The sequence below is a fragment of the Mustela nivalis genome (genome assembly GCF_964662115.1).
Source record: "Mustela nivalis genome assembly, chromosome: 13".
Classification (NCBI taxonomy): Eukaryota; Metazoa; Chordata; class Mammalia; order Carnivora; family Mustelidae; genus Mustela; species Mustela nivalis.
In genome coordinates this window covers 29,722,057-29,743,706 of record NC_139032.1, presented here as the reverse complement: position 1 = coordinate 29,743,706, position 21,650 = coordinate 29,722,057, and the positions used below count along the sequence as shown (strand labels likewise).

The following is a 21,650-nucleotide window of genomic DNA, read 5'->3' as shown; positions in this document are numbered from 1 at the left end:
GTGCTCCCTCTCCTCCTGCTTCAGACCCCCCAGAGCTTAATTATTGTAAGCACTGAGGGGACCAGTATGGGGGGTGGGGGGTCTTTGAAGTCACTCAAGGCATGTCATGAAATGAACTCTTTTCCCTTCTTACTGGCCATGTCTAACCTATGCGAATGTAGCCTGTTCCAAAAGATGTGGTTTCCTGAGCTGCTGGGGCTTGGGAGTTCTACTTGGGAGGGAATTGGGGAGGGCGGGGAGCACGGCCGCGGGAAGGAGGTGGGGGAGTCAGGGGAGAACGTGTGCACACGGGATCACTCAGCCCCTAAGGCCGGGTCACCAGGGCCCTGTTTTCTCTTCCAGCACGCTTATCTCTTTACAGCTGTAGTCAAACCATCAGGTCTGTAATGATGGTTTTGATTACAGAGGCCAAGCGCAGCTGTGTGTGGTGGGCTGGTGGGCTCGCCCATCCCCCACACTCAGAAAGCCCTTTCCTTCCCCTCCCAGTGCTTGCGGTTTGTCATCTGTTCTCACAGAGCCCCCTTGTATTGGCCTGTGGCTTCCTGTTCTCAATCTGATCCAAATTTACCCCGTGAGGCATTTCCCTGTGCACACGGGGCTCACGAGATCCCTCCCCTCGCCCTCCTGCACGCCCCCCCTCTGAGGAAGGGTGGCAAAGAGGAACAGTGGAGAGTGAATAGGTGTTGGCTGTGATCTTTACACAACCTGGCAGCCGATCCCACAGCTTGTATTAGCTCCACAAGTCGAACAGATGGAACAAATTGACAGAATCATGTTCACTCACCCTGGGCTGGAGAAGCAGCTGAGTTGCTGTTTGAAGTTGGGGAGTTCGAAGGCGCGTTTCCCCCTCTGAGTGGGATTTCTGGTTGTGCTGAAGAACCCATAGCACCTGATGGCGGTGTGAACTGCCTGATGAGCCTGTACGTCTTCCTCCTCACTCAGCCCGCTCGCTCCCCCAAGCTCTCTCCCTTCCTTTCTTTTGGAATAGCCTTGGGGAGAGAGGAGGGGGTTTCTTTTCTGTGTAAAGGTAAAACATGTATATTTATTTCCTGGAAACACGTATTCCCTTCTTCCACCTTTGAAGCAGTGATTATTAGCAAGCTGAAGTTCATTCATGAAAAATCTAAGGGTATCACTTGAACTTGAACTAGAAAACAAGTAGCACACAGAGTGTTTAAGGTTGATACCGGCTCCTTGTCCTCAGCCCACCCAGTTATGGCCTGGATCATAACAGTGAAGAATCTTAATACATTGTATACATTTGCCTTTTCTAGGACTTCAGGATGCATTTGACAGTGACTGGGAAACTGGGAAAATCATGCCAAACAATTACAAAAATGGATCGGATGATGCGGTCCTTGCCTACAAACTCCTGGTGCAGACTGGCAGCCGTGATAAACCCATTGACATCAGCCAGGTACTCTCCCCGCCCCCTACGCCCTGGAAGCTCCTGTGGCATCATTGAGCAGAGAACACCTGCCTGCCCATCCTGTGCCCTCTAGAGACCCGAGGCACCAAGGGCTGGGAGAATATTGAGTTGGCTCTGATTCATTTCATCCCATCAGCTAACTGAGTGCCTCAGTCTGCTCCTCTGTCAAGTGGGGACATGTGGATCACCATGTGGGGCCTTTGTTCCCCCTAAGAACCCTTGGGGCAGGACAGGCTCTCTCAGATACTAGAAATTCTGGGTTGTACTGTTCTCTTTTGAATTCCAGTACTCATTACCATGTTGGTGCTGACTCTCTTCAAACTTGGAAGGATGGTAACAGTCACTTGAATGAGCAGAATTTAGGGTGGATGGATCAGAGAGGTTACTAGAAGGATGGGAGGTTTGGTTGCCTTCGATTCCTTGGGGTCCCCCTGGCCCAGCAGGTGGAGAAGGAGGACAGACAGACGGCTCTGTCATGAGTGGGGCAAACAGAAATGCCAGTCCTTGGAACCTGAGTGCCCTTGCCATTCTGCTCACTCCCCTGGGTAACAAGAGCTGTTTCTTTTTTGTAATCATAATCTCCGACTGCACTTGCATCTTCGCTGTGATGCTCAGATTCCAGCGTATCCCTTTTGATTCCTCAGGCATGTTGGGGAGCATGTTTGGACCCTTCAGAGTCCAACACTACTACCGGCTCGTAGCTTACTTGCTTCCCCCTCAGGCAGAAAACCGTCATGCTAATGATCTTCCCAGCAGCTCTGTTTATTGTCTCCCCTTTTTTGTTGGCATTAAAGGTGACAGATTTACAAAGTACATTGTTCAGAGTTATTATGGAGTGTGAACTTGGTGCTTTATGGCCCCGTGCAGCAGGCTGTCAGGTTTGACAAGGATGTAGGCAGAGGAGCCTGTGGGAGAGAGAGCACGGGGATGCACGGTGTCTGGGCCAGGCGTCGGGGACCAGGGACACCGTGGAACAAATGGGATTGGGCCCGGCCCCTGGATATCACTTCCTGCACCTGGGAGGGAGAAAAGCATGCTACATGCACGGAGGCCACGAGCTGTGCGCTGTAATTCCAGAGACGGCTTGAAGACATGCAGTTGTTCCATATCCTGGGGATTAATTGAATCCAGACCCCTGAAATTTCGTTTTGTCACTCGACTCTTTCTTCCTTTACTCTTTCTCTATTAACTGCTGTCACTGGTGTTTCTCATTTTGTTGAAAAGGCCAAAAGCACTGGAGTCAGGCCTGAATCTAAAGTAAACAGGAAAAATATATTTCTGTGGATGAGTGTGTATGGAAGTGCGTGTGTGTGTGTGTGTGTGTGTGTGTGTGTCTCACAGTGTTTGCACCTAAGCAGAGCCCCAAGACCTACTTTAGATAGAGGGAGCGTAGTATTCCATGGCCTGGGATGGGCTGTGTGGAGTGGGACCTCCTCTCTCCAAAATCGGGGTACCCAGAGGACCGTGGCTGTGCACCAATCCCTTCCACTTTCTGGCAATGGGCATTTTGTGAATACACAGGTCATAGGAGGCTAGTGTTAGCAAAATTTATACAGATGTTGTTTTATTTTTATAGCTCTCCTCCATTTACTGGGTGGCATTTCCTTCAGTGTTAACAGCAGAGGTTAACTGCACACAGACGTGTATGGGGATTCTTGCCAGGTTTTTTTTACCCCCTTCCCCTCCTATAAATATGTTTCTCCAGATTGTTCATTCTCTGCCTTGGCTGCAGACAGTCTTTTAGCATTCAGATTTAATTGGTTCCGTCAATCCCCGGACCATCTGCGGAACTGTGTGTGCGTTACAAACACACCGAGTATGGCATCCTCTGATAAGTGCATTTTGAAAGAAACCAAAGGTGTTCTGACGGGAATTACTTGTATGTTCAAAGAGGGGGCATCCTCGGCTGTGTTGCAGATGCTGGTGTAGGGCTCTGCTTTTCCTTCTACCTCCAGACAGGAGTGTGTTTCCCCGGCCCCATTCTGAAACCCCCTCTGCTTCCCATTTTGCAGTTGACCAAACGGCGCCTGGTGGACGCGGACGGCATCATCAACCCCAGCGCGTTCTACATCTACCTGACCGCTTGGGTCAGCAACGATCCCGTGGCATACGCCGCCTCCCAGGCCAACATCCGGCCTCACCGTCCCGAGTGGGTGCACGACAAAGCCGACTACATGCCCGAAACCAGACTCAGAAGTAAGTAGCCCTCCGTGGGGGCCTGCCACGTGGGGCCTCGCCCTGTTCTCCCCAGCTCGGCCATGGCCCTCGTCTGCTGACGCTACCCAGGGTTCAAAAGTGTAAACAGAACAATATATTTCTTTGAGTTGAAAACTCTGGGAGACAGATGAGGATGTGTAATGGAATACAACCCGTGCTCTATCACGTTGGGAAATGAGAGTCCCTAATCTCCGCTTGTAGCTTTCACCCTACGACGCCCACCAGGCAGCTCTCTTTCATGCCAGCTGTTCCATGTGAAAGCTGGGGACGCCTCCAGGTCGAGTGTTATTTTACTATTGCAGAGTTTTATCGCTGGGGATTATATGTTTATCTTAGCTTTGTCAACTCTGGTGTTGAAGGAATTTCTGGCAAGTTGGGTCATTCCTGTAAGCCACCAAGCACCTGTACTCTGTCAAAGCTGTTTAAACCCGAGCAGAATAGCCTGTATACAGCAGCGTCCTCTTCCTTTCTCGTCTCAGCCCTGACTTTGAAAGGTGGTCTGGTATGGATTTAATTTGCATTGATGTTAGAGATATTAGTAGCTTCCACCTTGGAGAGGAGGCCGAGGGAGGACGTGACAAAGAAGACGGGTCCCTTTGCAAACGTGGCCGGAGAGGAAGTGGGTTGTGCTTCTCTGTATCTAAACCCCAGAGCCTTGTGGCAAGCAGCCAAGGCTTGTCTTAATGAAAATTTATAGTTGAGATTATAATAGGGCAAATCATGTTTAGCAAGTCAACTGAATGACCCCAAAGGGTCTGGAACACACAACGGCAGTAACTAAATGCTTGTTGTGTGAGGATTTCTTCCCCTGCTGCTGAAGACTTAGCATTGCATTAAAAAAGAAGCATGGAAGGTTTAAGTGTGTTAGATCACTAAAAGGATAAGAAAGTTAAGCGTTTTTCGCAGGAAAGCATGACTTTCGAGTTATTTTGTTCTGGTAAGTGATTGAGGAAAACAGTTTGAACTTAGTATTTTCCCTTGTGTCAGTCAAACAAAAATTGCTCCCCCGTTGAATTCTTGTTTAGACCCATCACAAAAGTGACTGCTTCTAGATTAAAATCAAAGTTTAAATAAATACACAGGCCCCAGGTTCCTCCCCTCCCCCACTGGAAAAAAGTCAAATGTTGATCATTGCTTAAAACGCTTCTAAACCAGAGATTAAGATTGTAAGTACCCAAAGGCCGTCCTGGGACAGTCTGTGCTTCACATTGAAAGAAGCACAGTCAGGGAACTTGGTGGCAGAGTCCCTGCTCTGGTCATCCCAGAGCAGCGCGCTGTGGGTCTGGGAGGGCCGGCCCTGGGGCGTGTAGTGGCTCCCCGATACCCAGGTCACGCCCCTTCGCCTCTGTCCCGTTGCCCCGAGCCTTCAGCTGTGGCCTCTTCCCGCTGTCTCCCTGTCCAGTCCCAGCAGCAGAGCCCATCGAATACGCTCAGTTCCCTTTCTACCTCAACGGCTTGCGGGACACCTCAGACTTCGTGGAAGCCATTGAAAAGGTCAGAACCATCTGCAACAACTACACAAGCCTGGGGCTCTCCAGCTACCCCAACGGCTACCCCTTCCTCTTCTGGGAGCAGTACATCGGCCTCCGCCACTGGCTCCTGCTATCCATCAGCGTGGTGCTGGCCTGCACGTTCCTGGTGTGTGCTGTCTTCCTCCTGAACCCCTGGACGGCCGGGATCATTGTGAGTTCATTCGCAGGGTTTTTGTGGAAGTCAGATTCCTTTTGGCCTAGCTCTTGCTGCAGCCGGGAAGCTGTGTTTATGTCTGGGCCTCTGGAGGAGGGTATAGATTGCATCACCCTTGCTATATTTATACTGCAGGAGGTGGCAAGGTTCATGGCCAGGTAGAGCCATTAATGGCCTTTATCTTCTGTTCCTTGTCCTACAGCTTTCAACTGTCTATGTAAAGACAGGGAAGTTTTAAAACACATTGTCTATAACCCCTCTGAGCATTTATTAAACACAAACACTCTGAGCATTTATTAAATACAAATGTAACTAATTTTTTTTTTAACTTAAAGGGTCCTCTTGTGACTACATCCCAGACCTAACATAGAGAAGATTCTTCTAGAAAAGGGGTGGAGGAGGTAATTAGAGAAGTTAGGATAGTGGTCTATGGGTAAAATGGTTTTTGAGATGGTTTTGTGTGTTGTGTGTGTTTTAAAGCTTGAAGGACATTGATGAACCAGTATTACTAGCCGAGTTTTTGGCATCCTTTTTCCAAGTATAATTCTCCCAGATCTGAAGTAAGTTTCATGTGGAGTCTAATAAAATCATGGCAGTGTTTAAATTCCACGAACTGTGGTATAGCCTTCAAAATGCCACAATTATAAAAACAGAGACCGGGTCTCATTTCTGCACCATACGTCTGTGCAGCAGGTATGTTAAAAGGTAAATGTTTAGTCTGTAGGGGTTTTCATGGTACTTAAGTCACTGATGTCGTCCATCTTTCATTAGGTTCTTAAAAGAAAGCAAAGGGAACTGTTTCTGGACTTCCCTGACACTGCTGTCCACTGCACCACCCCCGATCTGGAAAGCTCATTCACTCCTTCTCTTCCATCTGTAGGAAGTTTACTGTTTCATTTGTATTTTCTCCCCTTTGGCCCAAGAAACTCCATAGGCTACCTTGCAGATTTTCTTTCCATCTCTGCGCAAATGTTTACAAGGCCGATGGAAGGCAAACAGGACTTTTCCTTGGGTTGAGCTGTCTGCTCCGTCCACCCGTCTTGCTCCTTACTTCTTCAAAGTGAAGGCGCCTGTAACCTGACCCATGTCAGCTGACCAGAAGTCCCCTTTCTCCCGCTGCATCCTCTCTTAACCCATGCACTCTCTGAACAAAAGCAGAGCTGCCTTTACGTCAAAGAAAGAACTTTTATTCACCCGTCCTATCTGCTTTCTTTAGGATGGAGGCAGGCAACCAAAAACTCTGCAGGTTTCAATTCTCTTGTAAATTCAAGGACAGTTTCTGATGATTACTATCAAAACAGAAGGAAATACCTTGGTTTAAAGTATATTAAACTTGTACCTAGTGACCAGTCCGTGTTTGTGTAATTCTTAGATGACTCAAAGGGAATAGTTGTGGATTTTTTTTTTTTTTGTACTTTTTGCTTTCTAGAACAGATATATTGGAAAAACAGCTTGCTGTAGTAATACTAAGCTTTGCCTTTCTGTACTCCTTAAACAGGCTGCTGGCCCAAAGCAGCTATCCCACCAGCAGCGACATGGTGAATTAGAAAGTAAAGACAGGTGCCCAGAGTGAAAGCGAGTCAGCGTGTTCATTATATTTGGGTCCCAGGTGTTTTCTCTACTCTTGATCTGGAGGGACCCCCTCCCCTGCTGTCAGCACTTGGAGTGTTTGTGCCCATCCACTCATCCCCTGCGTCTTTCTAAAGGTGACAGTCCTGGCTCTGATGACGGTCGAGCTCTTTGGCATGATGGGCCTCATTGGGATCAAGCTGAGCGCCGTGCCCGTGGTCATCCTGATCGCTTCCGTTGGCATTGGAGTGGAGTTCACCGTTCACGTTGCTCTGGTATGGGAGACCTCTTCATCAATAACTTGATGGAAAGGCAACATCTGTTCCTTTAGCTTTGGTAGTCTCCAGGTCAGGGACCTTTTTGTTTTTCTCCAACACCAAGGAACACACGTACTACTACTACGGGCTTAGTGAGGAGGCTTCCCTCTTGGGGTCAGCAGGGGACCAGGAAGGATGGTGCTTATTTGGTGACCTTAGTGTCATGACAGGTCTGTAAGTTGTCAACCTTGTTCCTAAGTTAGATGGTATGAACATGTGTGAGCACACAAATGCGCACGCAGTTTGTAAAAGTACAGTTCTACAGCAGAGATCAAGTGAGACCACACTCACAGGCAAGGTGGGGCCTGCCAGCAGCCGAGGACAGAGCCGGGAGCCAGTGGGGCAGAGGAACTGGTTCTTCCTGCTAAGCCCACCCAGCTCCTTCAACCTCCCTGCCTCCAAATTCATGAGAGAAGAAAAAGTCAGAGGACCACAGTTGCTCTCAACAGAATGTGCCGCCCTCTTCTCTGTGTCCAGTCCTGTGCACAGTTTGTTGGAGGAAGTTAAACATCAGGAGGAGTCTTTAAACCCAGAGACAGGCCCATCGTGTACATTTATCAGGAGTTTATTCCAAAATCTCCTAGCCGTGTGTGACTTACGTTCTGTCCACACTCGTGCTTATAACCTTAGTCTTTGGGGTTATTGTTAGGCACTCAATAAACATTTATGGACTGAAGAAATACTGATGTTTGGAATGCCCTAGGTAGGACACCTAGCACTGAGCCTGGGCCAAATACTTTTAGCCTTGCCTTTTTGGTTACTAGTGTTGATTTTCCTGGGGCTTAGCACATGGCGTATGCATGTCTGCACATGCGTGGATTTACACATAGGCTCTGTGTTGTGCCTTCCGGTTTCTCCGCGAGGAATCTTTCAGGAGCCTTCTTATGCAGTTTAGAGACTGTAAACTTCGGGGTTCCAGAAGGAATGTTTGGTTGAGGTTGTCCCATTTTCAACAAAAAGCTGATAATTTAGAAGCAATATTCTCTAAATTTTGAACCTATCCAAATTCTTTTCCTCCATTGAGCCAGGAGGAGGGAGAGGGGACTTTTTTTAAAGGAAGAGCCCACCAGCCTGCAGCTTAGAACATAATTAATTCTTAATATCATTTCTTCAAAAAGGTGAAAACTTGACATAAGAGTTAAGAATCCACCCGGTCATTTTATTCTGATGCAAAGGAAAACCACTTTTGGGGGGTGATAGCTAGCATGGCAAACAAGAACGTTCTAGAACAGGTTTTTACAGTGGAAATGAGAAGTGCAACCTGTGGTGGCACTGTGGGCCTTATACGTGCGGTGACATGAATGTACATGCACACACCAGTGCTGGCTAAGCAATTAAGGAATGCTTCCACCATTCGTGCAAGGTTTAATTCCAAGAATTTAAGGAAGCTCAAGAGGCAGCTTGGCTTCATGAGCAGTCACCCCTGCTAAATGCTTATAGCCCACATCTTCATCATGAGACCATCACATGCAGGATGTGCTGTTCTCACCCAGGAAGGTCGATTGAAAGCAGGCAGGTGCTGCTCTTTCAAGGTTTATAAAATGATGGAATAAGGTTGGTGAAGAACTCTCTTCAAGTAATCAGTGGGTTCCTGTCAGTTCACTATTCCCACAGTGTAAGTTGGGTGAGAGATGATAAAACCCTATTTAGCTCTTACAGCCTCATGGCTCAAGTATGGCACAGAGTAACATGGTTCCAGACTGTCTTGTTGCTTTCCTCCCAAGACAGAAAGGCAATTCTGTTGACCCGATACCCTTCCCCACCCTGGGAAAGCATGTGTATTTTTTAGAGAAAATGTACTTTAGAGAAAGGTACAGAAACTCATAGCACATTTTTGTATGCTTTTCTTTCTTCATCTGTTCAAGAGAACAACCTAGTGTTCTTCCAGAAGCAACACAAGGAATAGGAGTGCACCCGATGTGTGATAGGCCTTGGTTTTTGGGAGCTGTGGTCTGCAGAGAAAGCATATCCCTTTCAGGCAGAGAAAGGACTTGTGCCAGCTCCTGTCAGGGCCCCCCCCCCCCCCGGAGGGCAAGGCAGAGTATGACAGGAACTGACTCCCATCAAAATGGTCACCCTTTCAAGCCAACAGTCCGATTCGCTGGGGCTTACTCTGTAATGTTGCCGTTGGCATCGGTAGTATTCGTCACTAGTGGGGCTTTGGGAAGTGAAGGAAGGGGTGATATGACCACACGGAGTTAGAACAGGCGCGATGTGAATTTTGAGTCCTGTATTTTTTCTTGTGAGACTTCCGTGGTACTTAGAGGTACAACAGACCCATTAGTTTGAACCCTGCATCAGCCTGTGCACCCAGTTGCACATGCCTCTCAACTAAGCCCACTTGGAAGAAAGATCTTGACCTCCCACAAAGTCAGGAAGGGTGCTCTCATCTTCACACCGTGGGCCTCCCATGCAAAAGCCGTGGGATCGCATGGGTTGGGGAAGAAACTCCCAGGGAACAATAGGGAAAAGAAGGGGACATTTTGCTCTTGTTGGTATAGTTTTGGTTTGGTTTTTAATTTAAAGTAAATATGCTTGCTGTCTTTTTTGGTGGTGGTTCAAGATTTATATCAACGCCAAACATGACACAGTATCACGAGCAGGTCACTTAAGCATAAGCCCAGATTTAGTACTTGAGCACCCCAGGTTAAATATTTCAGGAGCTAGAAAGGAAGGTGTGAGAAGGTCTGCACAGTCGGAGTAAGACAGCTCGTAGTGTGTTGGACAGAGCTGCCCAGGGGCCGCACTCGGACCGGGAACCTGCTCATCCCGCCTCTTCTCCTTGCACAGGCCTTTCTAACGGCCATTGGCGATAAGAACCGCAGGGCCGTGCTCGCCCTAGAGCACATGTTCGCACCTGTCCTGGATGGCGCCGTTTCTACTCTGCTAGGAGTGCTGATGCTTGCAGGATCGGAGTTCGATTTCATTGTCAGGTAAGCAGGAGGGGAAACGGTTCTTAATTTCCAAGAATCTCTATCATCTTTACGATCTCTGTTGCATATTCCTTTCTGTGCCCTGTGGATAGCAGCACGTCTTCATTATGACTCTACTCTTTCTCCCCCAGATGTATTGAGGTGTATTGACAAGTAAAAATCATATATTTTTTAAGGTATACAGCACGATGTTGTGCCCTTACGAATTCACTGTGAAATGATCACCATGGTCCGTGACTCCTCTTCTGCTGAGTTTCTTAACTCAGAGATCTGTGCGGAGGTAGAAGGACAAGCTCTCTTCTAGAGCCGTCTTAGGGAACATCTTGGGGAGGAGAGATGGAGAGTGTGACAAGCAGCAGAGTTCCACAGCGTGAAGCCAGGGTACCGCCCAGTACCCCCAAATTCTGACCTTGGTTCCCCTCCACTGACTGAGTTTGACCTTCACTCTTCTTTCAAAATGATAGAAAAGAAAACTTTTCTAAGTTTTCTAAGATAACTAAAATTATCACCTACATTTTCTAACTTTTCTTCTTAACTTTTCTTCTTTCTGACTTCTTTCAAAAGGATAGAAAAGAAAACTTTTCTAACTTTTCTAAGATAACTAAAATCATCACCTACATTTTCTTCTAAGAAGCAAAGGTTGCACACCCAGACTTCACATTCAAGTTCTAAGTAAGATCTAGGGAGCAGAAAATGTGTAACTTCGGTGTCAAATGTCGGAAATCCAGACCTAGTTTGGATCCTTCTTTTTGGATCCCCAGGCAAGCAGTTTCTGGGGGCTTTATGAAGAGTATGAGTTCGCAATGTAGAAAAGGAGAACAAATTTGCCTTCTGCAGAGAAGGACCCTTCTCTGCTCCCAACAGCCCCCGTGGTTTTGGGAAATAGCTGCTCCTGGGTGGAACGCTGCTGCTGCTCCGTGGACAGGCAAGGGCAGAGCCATCCATAGGAAGACAGTCCGGGATTAGAACCGTGCTAAAGCAGAACTGAACATGAGACATGACTGTCTGGGTTGGGATGCTTTAGGAATCTGGAGGGAGAATCTAAACAGACTTTCTCGCTGTGTGGGCCTGTGATAGGTCTCGTGTTTTCAAGTGAAAAGAAGAGGGTTTTGAGTTTCAGTCCAAGTTCCCTTGTTGCAGAAGCCAGATCAGGATCCCGTGGGTCTGTGGCCTACCCCACTGGGCAGTTGGGCAGCAGAGACTAAGCCCTCCCCGAAGGAGGCCCAGCATTCCCTTGGTGTAGTCAGTGCGTGCCAGTGGAGAGGTAGGCCCATGATCACAGTGCGGACCCAAACTCCTCAGACCGCAACAAGCTTGTGATTCACCCGAGGCTCTGCAGACGCGGCTCGGATTTCACTGGGGGGCAGGGAGGCTGTGGGGCTGAAGTTTGCATTTCCAGCCAGCTCCCAGGTGATACCCATGCTGCTGGTCTGTTCAGCACAACACTGTTAATCAGCTCACAAGCCAATTAGTACATTCTTGTTTGCCAATACCAGGTAGATGTATGCCTAAATTAGATCAAGCTTTTGGCCAGAGTTTTATTTTCAGCTCTTAACTTGACTTTGGCTTTTCCTTTATTTCCTTAGCTTACCCATATTTGGACATTAATAGGTGTTTCTTTATGGCACAAAACCCCTGTGTCAAGGAGAGTCTCTTTTGCAGGACTTTTCCCTGGACACAATGTACCAAGCACCTCATAAGCACCATTGTGCACAGCAGCGAGTAACATGGACCCTATCCCCCTCCATGTGGCTTACAGTCTGCAGTGGGGGGAGAGGGAGTTCACAGGCATCTCAGAAGCATGGGAAGCTCTGGGTGGGATGAGATCTCCGAGGATCCCACTCAGCCTTGTGGGGATGCCCAGTGAGCCACAGAGGGGCTCTTTGCCAGAATCCCAGCAACCAGCTGGGCACCAGGATGGAGGGCAGAGTCCTGGCTCTCATCTAACCCCTGGCTCCCTGTTCTCTCCCAGAGATATCAGGGTTCTTGTTTCGATCACTTTAAAAGGGCTTCCCATTTTCTAGAACTGGATGGATTAACCTGATAAAGCCCTCACTGAGGTCAACTGCATGAGCAGACATTGTATACGCTAAGCCGTCAGAAATCTAATTGGTCTGTTTATGCTACAGTTAGATGGATGGGATGCAAGTGTTGTAATGCTGCCGCTGAGCCATGCTTCAGCCTGAAGTTCCAGCAGTTTACGTTAGAGCAAGACTTTGGCGGCTTGCTTTTTACTAATGCAGCTCAGAAGTTTCTAGTGTTTACAATAGCTGCGAGGTATTTGTATTTTTATAGGGATTCTCACTCCTTTCATCTAATGTCGAAACATACAGAGTCATGGCGAAGTTCGGTGCCTGTTCTGTTTTATGATCAAGAGGACCATTAACAGATAGATATCTTGCCCCCACCCCTTCCCGGAACATCCTGAGCTCTCCCCTACCACAGCCTCCTTCCAGCAGAGCTGCCCTAGACACTGTTAGTTCCAGAAAACGTACACTAGAGTGGAGCCCACTCCCTCCAGCTGGGCGCAGCCTCGGCCAGCCGCTCTCCCGAGCTGACAGGTTTACCTTGGTATTCATGAAGGATCCCAGACCTTAGCCCTCAATGGTGGGAAAGCAGGGCCACTTGCGCACTCTCCTCTTCTTCATGGTGCTGAGGCCTTTATGTTTGAATTGGCTGACGCAAAACAAGAGTATTCAGAGATGCTAAATTGTTCAACAAAAGATTGGCCCACAGAGCAGCCCCCTCATTGTGGGCCGCCCTCCCCCGCAAATGCCCCAGCAACCACAGAATGGGCAGCGCTTTCTTTTGCAGAAAGCTGGTTCTTGTGTTCTAAAAAGGTTGCAATCGGAGCCGTTTGGTAAAACTGGAACTCACAGAATTCTCGGCAGAAAGTTGTGATTAATGAAAGCCCAGGGAAAGCCTTACCTGATACGCTGGAGACTTAATTAGAGATTCTGCTCTAAGATGCAGAAGCATTTCACAGTGGATTAGCTGCCTGCAGAAGTGGGCTGCTTTTCCTCCTGAGCTAAATTGTTTAAATTCTACACCCTTCACTTCATTTGTTTGCTTCTGCTGGGTTTTCACGGACAGGGCCCCTCTGCATTGTGTTTGTGCTTCCAATCTGCTCAGCCATTCAGCTCACATTCCATATTTTTGTGTTTGTGTAACACATTCATAAATAACATTACATGCCAGGAGATTTCAGCAAATTAACAAGCTAATTTTTCTCTCGTCCCTTCACAAACTAACACTTTGGGTTGTGGAATGTAGTCCTCGAGAGTCACAAGGTAAAAAAAAAGGAAAGCAAAAAAGGAGAAAACCTAATCTCATGCTGAATTTGAACCACAGATTTGTAACAGCCTTTGCAACCGTGTGGGCTTTGTTAATTTTGTGTTTTGATGTGCTACGTAATATTTGGGCATATGAAGCCTGGCTTCATTTACTTTTGCCACAGTGAATGTTCCTGTTTCCCTTTTATCTTCAAGGTATTTCTTTGCTGTTCTGGCAATCCTAACAATCCTGGGTGTTCTCAACGGGCTGGTTTTGCTCCCAGTCCTTCTGTCCTTCTTCGGACCATACCCCGAGGTCAGTAATCATACCAGGCTATAACGTACACCCCTAAGGCCACCTGAAAGCTGTTTGTCCCAGGGTCCCTGTGAATTTAGATATTTAAGGTATCTCAACATTACTATCTGCTTTTTCAGTAAACATTTCCACGACTATGGCTTTTTTCTCTTCAATGTAATAGTTGGGGGGATGTCGTACTTGTTTTGTTTCAGTGTCTTAAACCAAGTGATTGGCGGTCTGAGTCTTGTAGTTCTGTATCCATGAAGCAGCTAACACCCAAGATGAATATCTGGGCTTGAAAATAAGTAAAAAGGCCACAGCCTGCCTTTTCCAAAGCGTAAGAGCAGAGGCTGGATCTTGGGCCCCAGCTGTCGAGGGGCAGAGTGGGGGAGGTGAGACAGGGCCGTGGGAGAGGCCGGGCCATAGGGAGACGGGTACAGAGACCTCTGAGCCATACAGTGCTTTGCAGTCTGAGTGTGACCAGCAGTAAATGGATGATAACCCTTCTGATATGGAATCTCCTTAAACAGGTGTCTCCAGCCAACGGGCTGAACCGACTGCCCACCCCTTCCCCCGAGCCGCCCCCCAGCGTGGTCCGCTTTGCCGTGCCCCCCGGTCATGCAAACAATGGGTCTGATTCTTCTGACTCGGAGTACAGTTCTCAGACGACGGTGTCGGGCATCAGTGAAGAGCTTCGGCACTACGAGGCCCAGCAGGGCACCGGAGGCCCTGCCCACCAAGTGATCGTGGAAGCCACAGAAAACCCTGTCTTTGCCCGCTCCACTGTAAGTCACCCTGACAGGGTGGGGGTAGGGGTAGCCCCATCTCCTGTGAACAGCAAAATCCCAGACAGATAGGATTTTAAAATAAAGTAAAGATTATGTAGAATCATGTGAAATTGCCAAGATTTGCCTCTGAAACTATAAAAACGTTCATTCCTTGTGTTTGGGTGTCCTAGGGATTGCAAAGGGCGGGGACCAGTATCCCCAGCGTTGAGTAGCGTTGGCATGTATCTTACTCAGGCGTAGCACACTTGGAGCTTGAGGCTCAGAGGGAAAGCCTGCCTTCCTGCTGCTGCTTGTTTTTTGTTTTTAGCTGCACGTCATTTTAGAATAATACTTTTTTTAAAACGTAGTGGTATTTTTATTGCCAACAGTGATTTTTTTCCCCTCCCACTTCTGTTACCTTTAAATCCCCCAGTACAAAATGATTTCAATTGTTGATGTCTAAGACTTTACTAGAAGTGGGAAGCTTAGCCTTTGGGAAAGCCATGAGCAGCCTGGGCTTCTCAAAGACTCCGAGAGCCCCAGCCATGTCCTGCACTCTCTCTGCTCCCGGGGAAGTGCTCAGAAACCCCCCCCCCCCCTCGTGCCCAGGCCTAGAGCATAGTACACAAAACCCTAGGAAGGTTGAGGAAGGTTCTAAGACTCGTGTTGCTCCAACTGAGGGCCTCCTGCTGTCCCTCCAGGAAATGGGTATTCCAGTCCCAGGCCAGAGCAGCCCTCACATGAAAGAGAGAGAGGCCGACCAAATAACCTAAATTTTCCTCCTCTTACCCCCCGTGACGATGCCTGCTGAGCTGCAGTGTGAATCTGGTTTGGTTCAGCAGGAGCCTAAAAATAGGTACAAGCTGAACGACTTTGAAGTTGGTCACGGTCCTTTTGATTGATGTGGCCACTGTGTTGCTCCACGCTTTGTATAGAGACCCAGAAACCAGATTCCTAACAACCGGACAGAGCAGCGCTGCCCCATAGAACTTTCCGCGATGATGGAAATGCTCCCTCTGTGCTCGCCCGTGTAGTAGCCACTGATCACATGTGGCTGTTTAGCCCTTGAAATGTGGCTGGTGCAACGAAGGAACTGCATTTGGAATTTGTGTTCAGTTAAGGGCAAAGAGCCCCGTGTTCCTAGTGGCTGCCGTAGTCAACGGTGTAGGCATCGACATCCTGCCAGCATGCAGCGCTGGGGTGAGCCAGAGCCAGATACTTAGCAGTTTTCCAAGAGGAGGAGCTTGGGATTGGACCTACAGCGCAGGGTGGGGCTCAAACAGCAGGAGGGAGGCAGTGCGGGGACTCTGTGACCACAGCCACGTGTGCCCAGCCAGCTGCACTAGAGAAAGCCTAGACCCAGGCTCCAAATAAGGCCCTCCTCTGCCACGTTGGGGAGGTTCTAAAAGAACAAGTTTTTCTTTTGTGGGTGGAAGGCCCCGCTGGCTCCCGGGGGGCCTCTTCCAGTCATTTGTGGGGTTGACTGAGCACTTGGTGAAGAGCTGTGTGTGGGTGGCCGGCAGGAGCCGGAGCCAAGAAGGGAAGGCGGGGCGCAGTGAGGGGCAACGCCCCGCCCGGGGCTGGCGTCCCTCCTGTTTTAACCTGCCCTCACTCTTTGCAGGTGGTCCATCCTGAAGCAAGACATCACCCACCCTCAAACCCTCGCCAGCAACCCCCCCTGGACACAGAGCCTTTGCCTCCTGGACGACCAAGCCAGCAGCCCCGGAGGGAACCCCCCAGAGAAGGCCTGCGGCCACCCCCCTACAAACCGCGCAGAGACGCTTTCGAAATTTCTACTGACGGGCATTCTGGCCCTAGCAATAGGGACCGTGCGGGCCCCCGGGGAGCCCGTTCGAACAACCCTCGGCACCCAGCGTTCACTGCCATGGGCAGCTCGGCGCCCAGCTACTGCCAGCCCATCACCACTGTGACGGCCTCGGCGTCCGTGACTGTGGCCGTGCACCCCCCGCCCGCCCCCGGGCCCGGCTCCACGTGGAACCCCCGAGGGGGACTGTGCCCGGGCTACAGGGACTACCCCGAGACTGAGTACGGGCTATTTGAGGACCCCCACGTGCCTTTTAACGTCCGGTGCGAGAGGAGGGATTCCAAGGTGGAAGTCATAGAGCTGCAGGACGTGGAATGTGAGGAGAGGCCCCGGGGCAGCAGCTCCAACTGAGGTACGCGCAGGGTGGGCGGCTGTTGGCCCTCGAGTCGCTGCCCCTCAGCAGCAGTGGAGGGATGTGTGGGGGTGGGGACCGAGAGCAGAGCTCCTTGGGGCTTCTCAGGCCACCCGCTCCGGGAGCCCCTGGGCATTGGTGTGGCCCAAACCAAACACCGGTGACCCCTGGTCTCCACCACATCCAAGCTCTTTCATCCTTGGGGAACTGGTCCAGTCCCAAACTGGGTCACTCCCTTGCTGTAGACCTGTTGAGAATTAGTGCAAGTTCATGGGGATGCTAGCTGGCTTCCACCTGTCTTTCTTTCTTTTTTTTTTTTAAGATTTTATTTATTTATTTGACAAAGAGAGATCACAAGTAGGCAGAGAGTGAGAGAGAGGGAAGCAGGCTCCCTGCTGAGCAGAGAGCCCGATGAGGGACTCTATCCAAGGACCCCGAGATCATGACCTGAGCCGAAGGCAGCGGCCCAACCCACTGAGCCACCCAGGTGCCCCTCCACCTGTCTTTCCATCTCTCTAAAGCCCCGTAACAGCTGTGATTGATACACGGCTCGGTGAACCCTAAGCCTCACATCGGGGAAGAGCTCATGACCCACCCTGAGGAGCCCCTCCTGCACTCACCCAGCACCCTATGCTGATTTCTAGTGCCATTCACCAGTTTCCTTGATTTGGTGCTAAGTACAAACTCATACACCCGTGGCTTTGTTTGACTTTTTTTTTTTCTCTCTCTTTTAAAGGGTGAGTAAAATCTGAAGCAGAGGCCAAAGATTGGAAGTCCCCCACCCCCCCAACCCCCTCTACCCCCGAACTGCTTGAAGAGAACCGCTTAGAGTCCCACAGGCGTGCGCTCTGGGAGAGCAGTTCCGCGTTACTGTAACCGATTGTATTATTTTGTGAAATAGTTCTATAAATATTTAAGAGGTGTACACATATGTAATATACGAAGGAACGGATGTACAGTAGTGCGATCTGGGCTCTCTCCACCCCCACCCCCAGAGAGGGCGGTGGGGAGGCCGCCGCGGGGCCCCTCCCGATTTGTGCATGGGTCTCTGTGCCACAAACAAGCCTAACTTAGTCTTAAATTTCAGCATATGTTGCTGCTGCTTAAATATTGTATAATTTACCTGTATAATTCTATGCAAATATTGCTTATGTAATAGGATTATTTTGTAAAGGTTTCTGTTTAAAATATTTTAAATTTGCATATCACAACCCTGTGGTAGTATGAAATGTTACTGTTAACTTTCAAACACGCTATGCGTGATAATTTTGTTGTTTAATGAGCAGATATGAAGAAGGTACGCTGACCCCGGTGGCTTCTCCAGGTGTAGTGGGATGTGGTTCCGTTTGGCTGTGTGTGTGTGTGTGTGTGTGTGTGTGAGAACATGTGTGTGGTTTCCCAATGTACTGTACTGTGATTTTATTTTTTTTTCTCTTTTTGTTTCTTTTCACTGTCTTGTAACCCTCAGTGGGCTTTGCCCTAGTTGAGCTGGAAGAGTCAGGATGTCTTTATTGCTTGGTGCTGGTGGAAAGCTAGCCCTGAATGTCGCCTTACCCTTTCGCCGGACTCCCTTCAGGCCCAGGGCTCTCTTGCGATCATTGGCTGCTATCCAGACTCTCCCAATTCATGCCTCAGAGGAGACGGGCTCCGTTGCATGGATCGTTGTGGTGGACGGTGGAACCTCAGGGTTTAGAGCTAACATCCGCTCATCTTCATTGGTATTAAAGCGTTATTATAGAACATGCTCAGTGGTGCGCCTCAGCTGGGCCATGAACATATACTCTAGACTATGCAGCCTTCGTTGTACCTCTCGTGACACACACACGTGCACACGCACATACATATACATGCACCCTCAAAAACGTAAGGGCAGATTGGAAATCTTTCAGAGACCATGAGCCTGCTATGAGTAGAAAAACCTGTTGATTCTAGTTTTTCACCACAGTCAACGCAGAGGTGATGTTTTGAGTCCCTACAATTTAAACTCCCCCTTCTTCCTAAATTGCACAGTTGGCTGGGACTTTCTGGGTCTGTTTGTATCTTCTTGAAAAATAGTGAGCCTCCAGTGTGGTGATGTGGAGTCAGAAGTTTTGCAGGTTAGGAGCTTCCAAAGGATCCTTCTCGGTGTGTGAATATTCCCATTATGGGCCCACGCGCCCTCAACAGACTGTGTCCCTCCTCTCAGCCTCATTTGTGTTCCCTCAACGGGATGTTAACCCTAGAACAGAGAGATGTTCATTCCATACACCGCACTTAAGAACGTGTCCGGAGGCAGGTCTCTTAACCAGGTGTGATTTTTAAAGATTTGCTTCTGTCTTGCTTCTGTTGTCTTGCTCTGAGGTGTGTGTCAGGGAGGTGGTCAGTACCCAGACTCAGCTCTGTGGGAGCATGCCAGTGGCAGCTCCCACAGTGTCCTCCTGTTCACCACAGAAAAACTCAGTCAGAAGGCAATGGGCTCCCGGTAGTACCCAGCAGCATAGTGACCTCAGACCCAAAACCTTGCCACAAAACTGTAAGATACTCATTGGAAGCCCCCTGTGGCCACCAGGTGTGTGTGTGTTCACGTGCCAGGGGCCTCGGGGGGCCCGCGTCTACTGTCCAGTGACTCCGTCGGCCACACTGTCTGTCCACCTAATATCCAGCTCTGCTCAGAAAACTTAGGTCCTGCATTCAAGAGAGATATGGTGCAGAATTCTGAGGTCTGCTTCTCTCGTTCGTGGCACGCCCTCCTTGCTCCTTTCCTGAGCCCAGCTTGTGTGGTGCATGAGAGCTCACACGGCCCTGCTTTCTGCACGGTGTAGAATTTTCTCCCACAGTCACTTTGGCAAAGGGAGAACCCGGGGGCGGGCAGGCAGCCAGAATTTCTCTCTCTCTCTCTCTTTTTAAAAATAGTTTTATTTTGTCTGTCTTGTTTGTTCATTTGGATGTTTTAATTTTTTTTAAATCTTTGCTGATATTTATAATTTTGTATCATAAGAATGTTTTCCTACAGTATTTGTCATGCCAGTTTATAACAAAAAAAATGCAGGGATTTTATTTCTATTGGAAACACTATTACAGCTATGTTTTACTTTTGAACAGAATTTTTATTTGTATAGAGTGCTTACTAATGTTAAATAGTTCAGAGTATATAACATTTTCATTAAAGACTCATGGTAGGTGTTAGTGTAAGGAGTTTAAAGGAAATAAATATTCAAACTGGGTCTCATTATCTGCCAGTTTTGGCAGAAATGGGTTTGTGTCATTTCAATTACAAAGATAAAAGTATGCCATATAATTTATTTATATGAAAATTTATTTTTGTAGTGTACATAGTAGTCATCAAGTCTTTTGACAGAAGTATATTTTTAAAGAATTTATATGTGATGAATCCATAATGTCTGGAACTTTGCTGAGACATGAGTGGGGCACACTTTTCATTGTAAGTACAGCAAGGAAAAGAAAATGTTTAACAGTGTTAAGAGAGTGAGAGATCGAGTAAATATTCATGCAATTGTGAAATGTGTATTAGTTACCATTTGTGACCTAGTGTGGTTCTCATTTTAAACCTTGGAAGGCAAAAATGTACAAACTCTCTAAATATTAATGTTCAAACACTGATAGAAATTCTAACATGAATAAAAAATAATATAACTTGTTGGTTATGTCTTCGTTCATGGAATTTTTTTTTGAAGATTTTATTTATTTGTTATTTGAAAGTGTGAGAGAGAGTGTGTGTGTGTATGTGTGTGTGTGTATACACATGTGCAAGCAGAGGGAGAGGGAAAAGCAGACTCCACACTGAGTGTGGAGCCCAATGTGGGGCTCAACCCCAGGACCCTGAGGTTATGACTTGAGCGGAAAGCAAGAATTGGACCCTTCACTGAGCCACCCAGGCACCCCTAGTCATAGAATGTCATAGAATGTTTTTTTAATTGTATTAACAGAATGTTTTACAAAGGCGGTTAGCATGTCAGGCCACCAAAAACTTCATTGTTTTGTCTTAGGAACCTTGCTAAAGAATGCTTTCTTGTTCTCCCTCACAGAAGCATTCTTTTTTTTTTAAAGATTTTATTTATTTATTTGACAGAAATCACAAGTAGACAGAGAGGCAGGCAGAGAGAGAGAGAGGGAAGCAGGTTCCCTGCTGAGCAGAGAGCCCGATGCGGGACTCGATCCCAGGACCCTGAGATCATGACCTGAGCCGAAGGCAGCGGCTTAACCCACTGAGCCACCCAGGTGCCCCGCACAGAAGCATTCTTAATATAAGAAGAACTCTAGGTTTTTATTTTCTGACACCAGGGAAGTTCCTAAATACCATTCAAAATGATCCCCTTGTCCTCTCTTAGCATTCTTATTTTTTTTTATGTGATGCCTAATAATTAGAGGAAACACTGATCAAGACCAATGTGATGATTATTCAAATAAAGGAAGGACCATACTTAACTCAGGGTAGCCGACAACGTGGTACTGGTTGAACCTGATACAGAATGGCTTTTTCTGGGTGTTTATGATTCGGTTATATCTCATTTTCATCGTAGCCGTGGAGAAAAAATAAGACCAGGAGTATCATACCCACCGGAAAGCAAGGAGTGGTGGGGAGGAACTCAAAACCCAAATTATTCGAAACACCCGGTGAGGGGTCAGCAAACTGCAGTCCACAGGCCTCCCGTTCTTGTCAAGTTTTCTCACAAGATGGACATGAGCAGCAACATACAGATGGTGACTGCTTTCCAGCTAGTGGCAGAGTTGAATAGTTGTGACCTGCTCTACAGCCCATGGAGCCTAAGATGATTTACTAACTGGCCCTTGAGATAGAGTTCACTGACCCATTTTAAGATAGGGTTACCGTAGGCCAATGATCCTCAGGTGTGGTTCATGGATTGGCAGCATTGGCGTGCCTCAGCAGCTTTCTAGAACAGGAAAATCTTCAGGGTCACCCCAGACCTACTAAGTCAGACTCCTGGGAGTGAGACCCAGGAATCCGTGCGTTAACCAGCTGTCCT

At 48.2% G+C, this 21,650-nt stretch overlaps 1 protein-coding gene across 4 annotated transcripts in view; it reads left to right on the top strand.

The window, feature by feature from the left end:
- Window positions 1-20,309, top strand: part of PTCH1 (patched 1) — a 70,240-nt gene extending 49,931 nt beyond the window's left edge. For all 4 annotated transcript variants that reach the window (XM_082697237.1, XM_082697238.1, XM_082697239.1 and 1 more), the window contains 9 exons: window positions 1,275-1,417; window positions 3,442-3,625; window positions 5,049-5,329; window positions 7,039-7,176; window positions 10,009-10,151; window positions 13,640-13,739; window positions 14,252-14,506; window positions 16,110-16,665; window positions 17,402-20,309. In XM_082697237.1, coding sequence (XP_082553363.1) covers window positions 1,275-1,417; window positions 3,442-3,625; window positions 5,049-5,329; window positions 7,039-7,176; window positions 10,009-10,151; window positions 13,640-13,739; window positions 14,252-14,506; window positions 16,110-16,664 — 1,799 coding nt within the window. In that variant the 3' untranslated portion in view covers window position 16,665; window positions 17,402-20,309. The remainder of the gene's footprint in view (window positions 1-1,274; window positions 1,418-3,441; window positions 3,626-5,048; window positions 5,330-7,038; window positions 7,177-10,008; window positions 10,152-13,639; window positions 13,740-14,251; window positions 14,507-16,109; window positions 16,666-17,401) is intronic.
- Window positions 20,310-21,650: the final 1,341 nt, after the last annotated feature.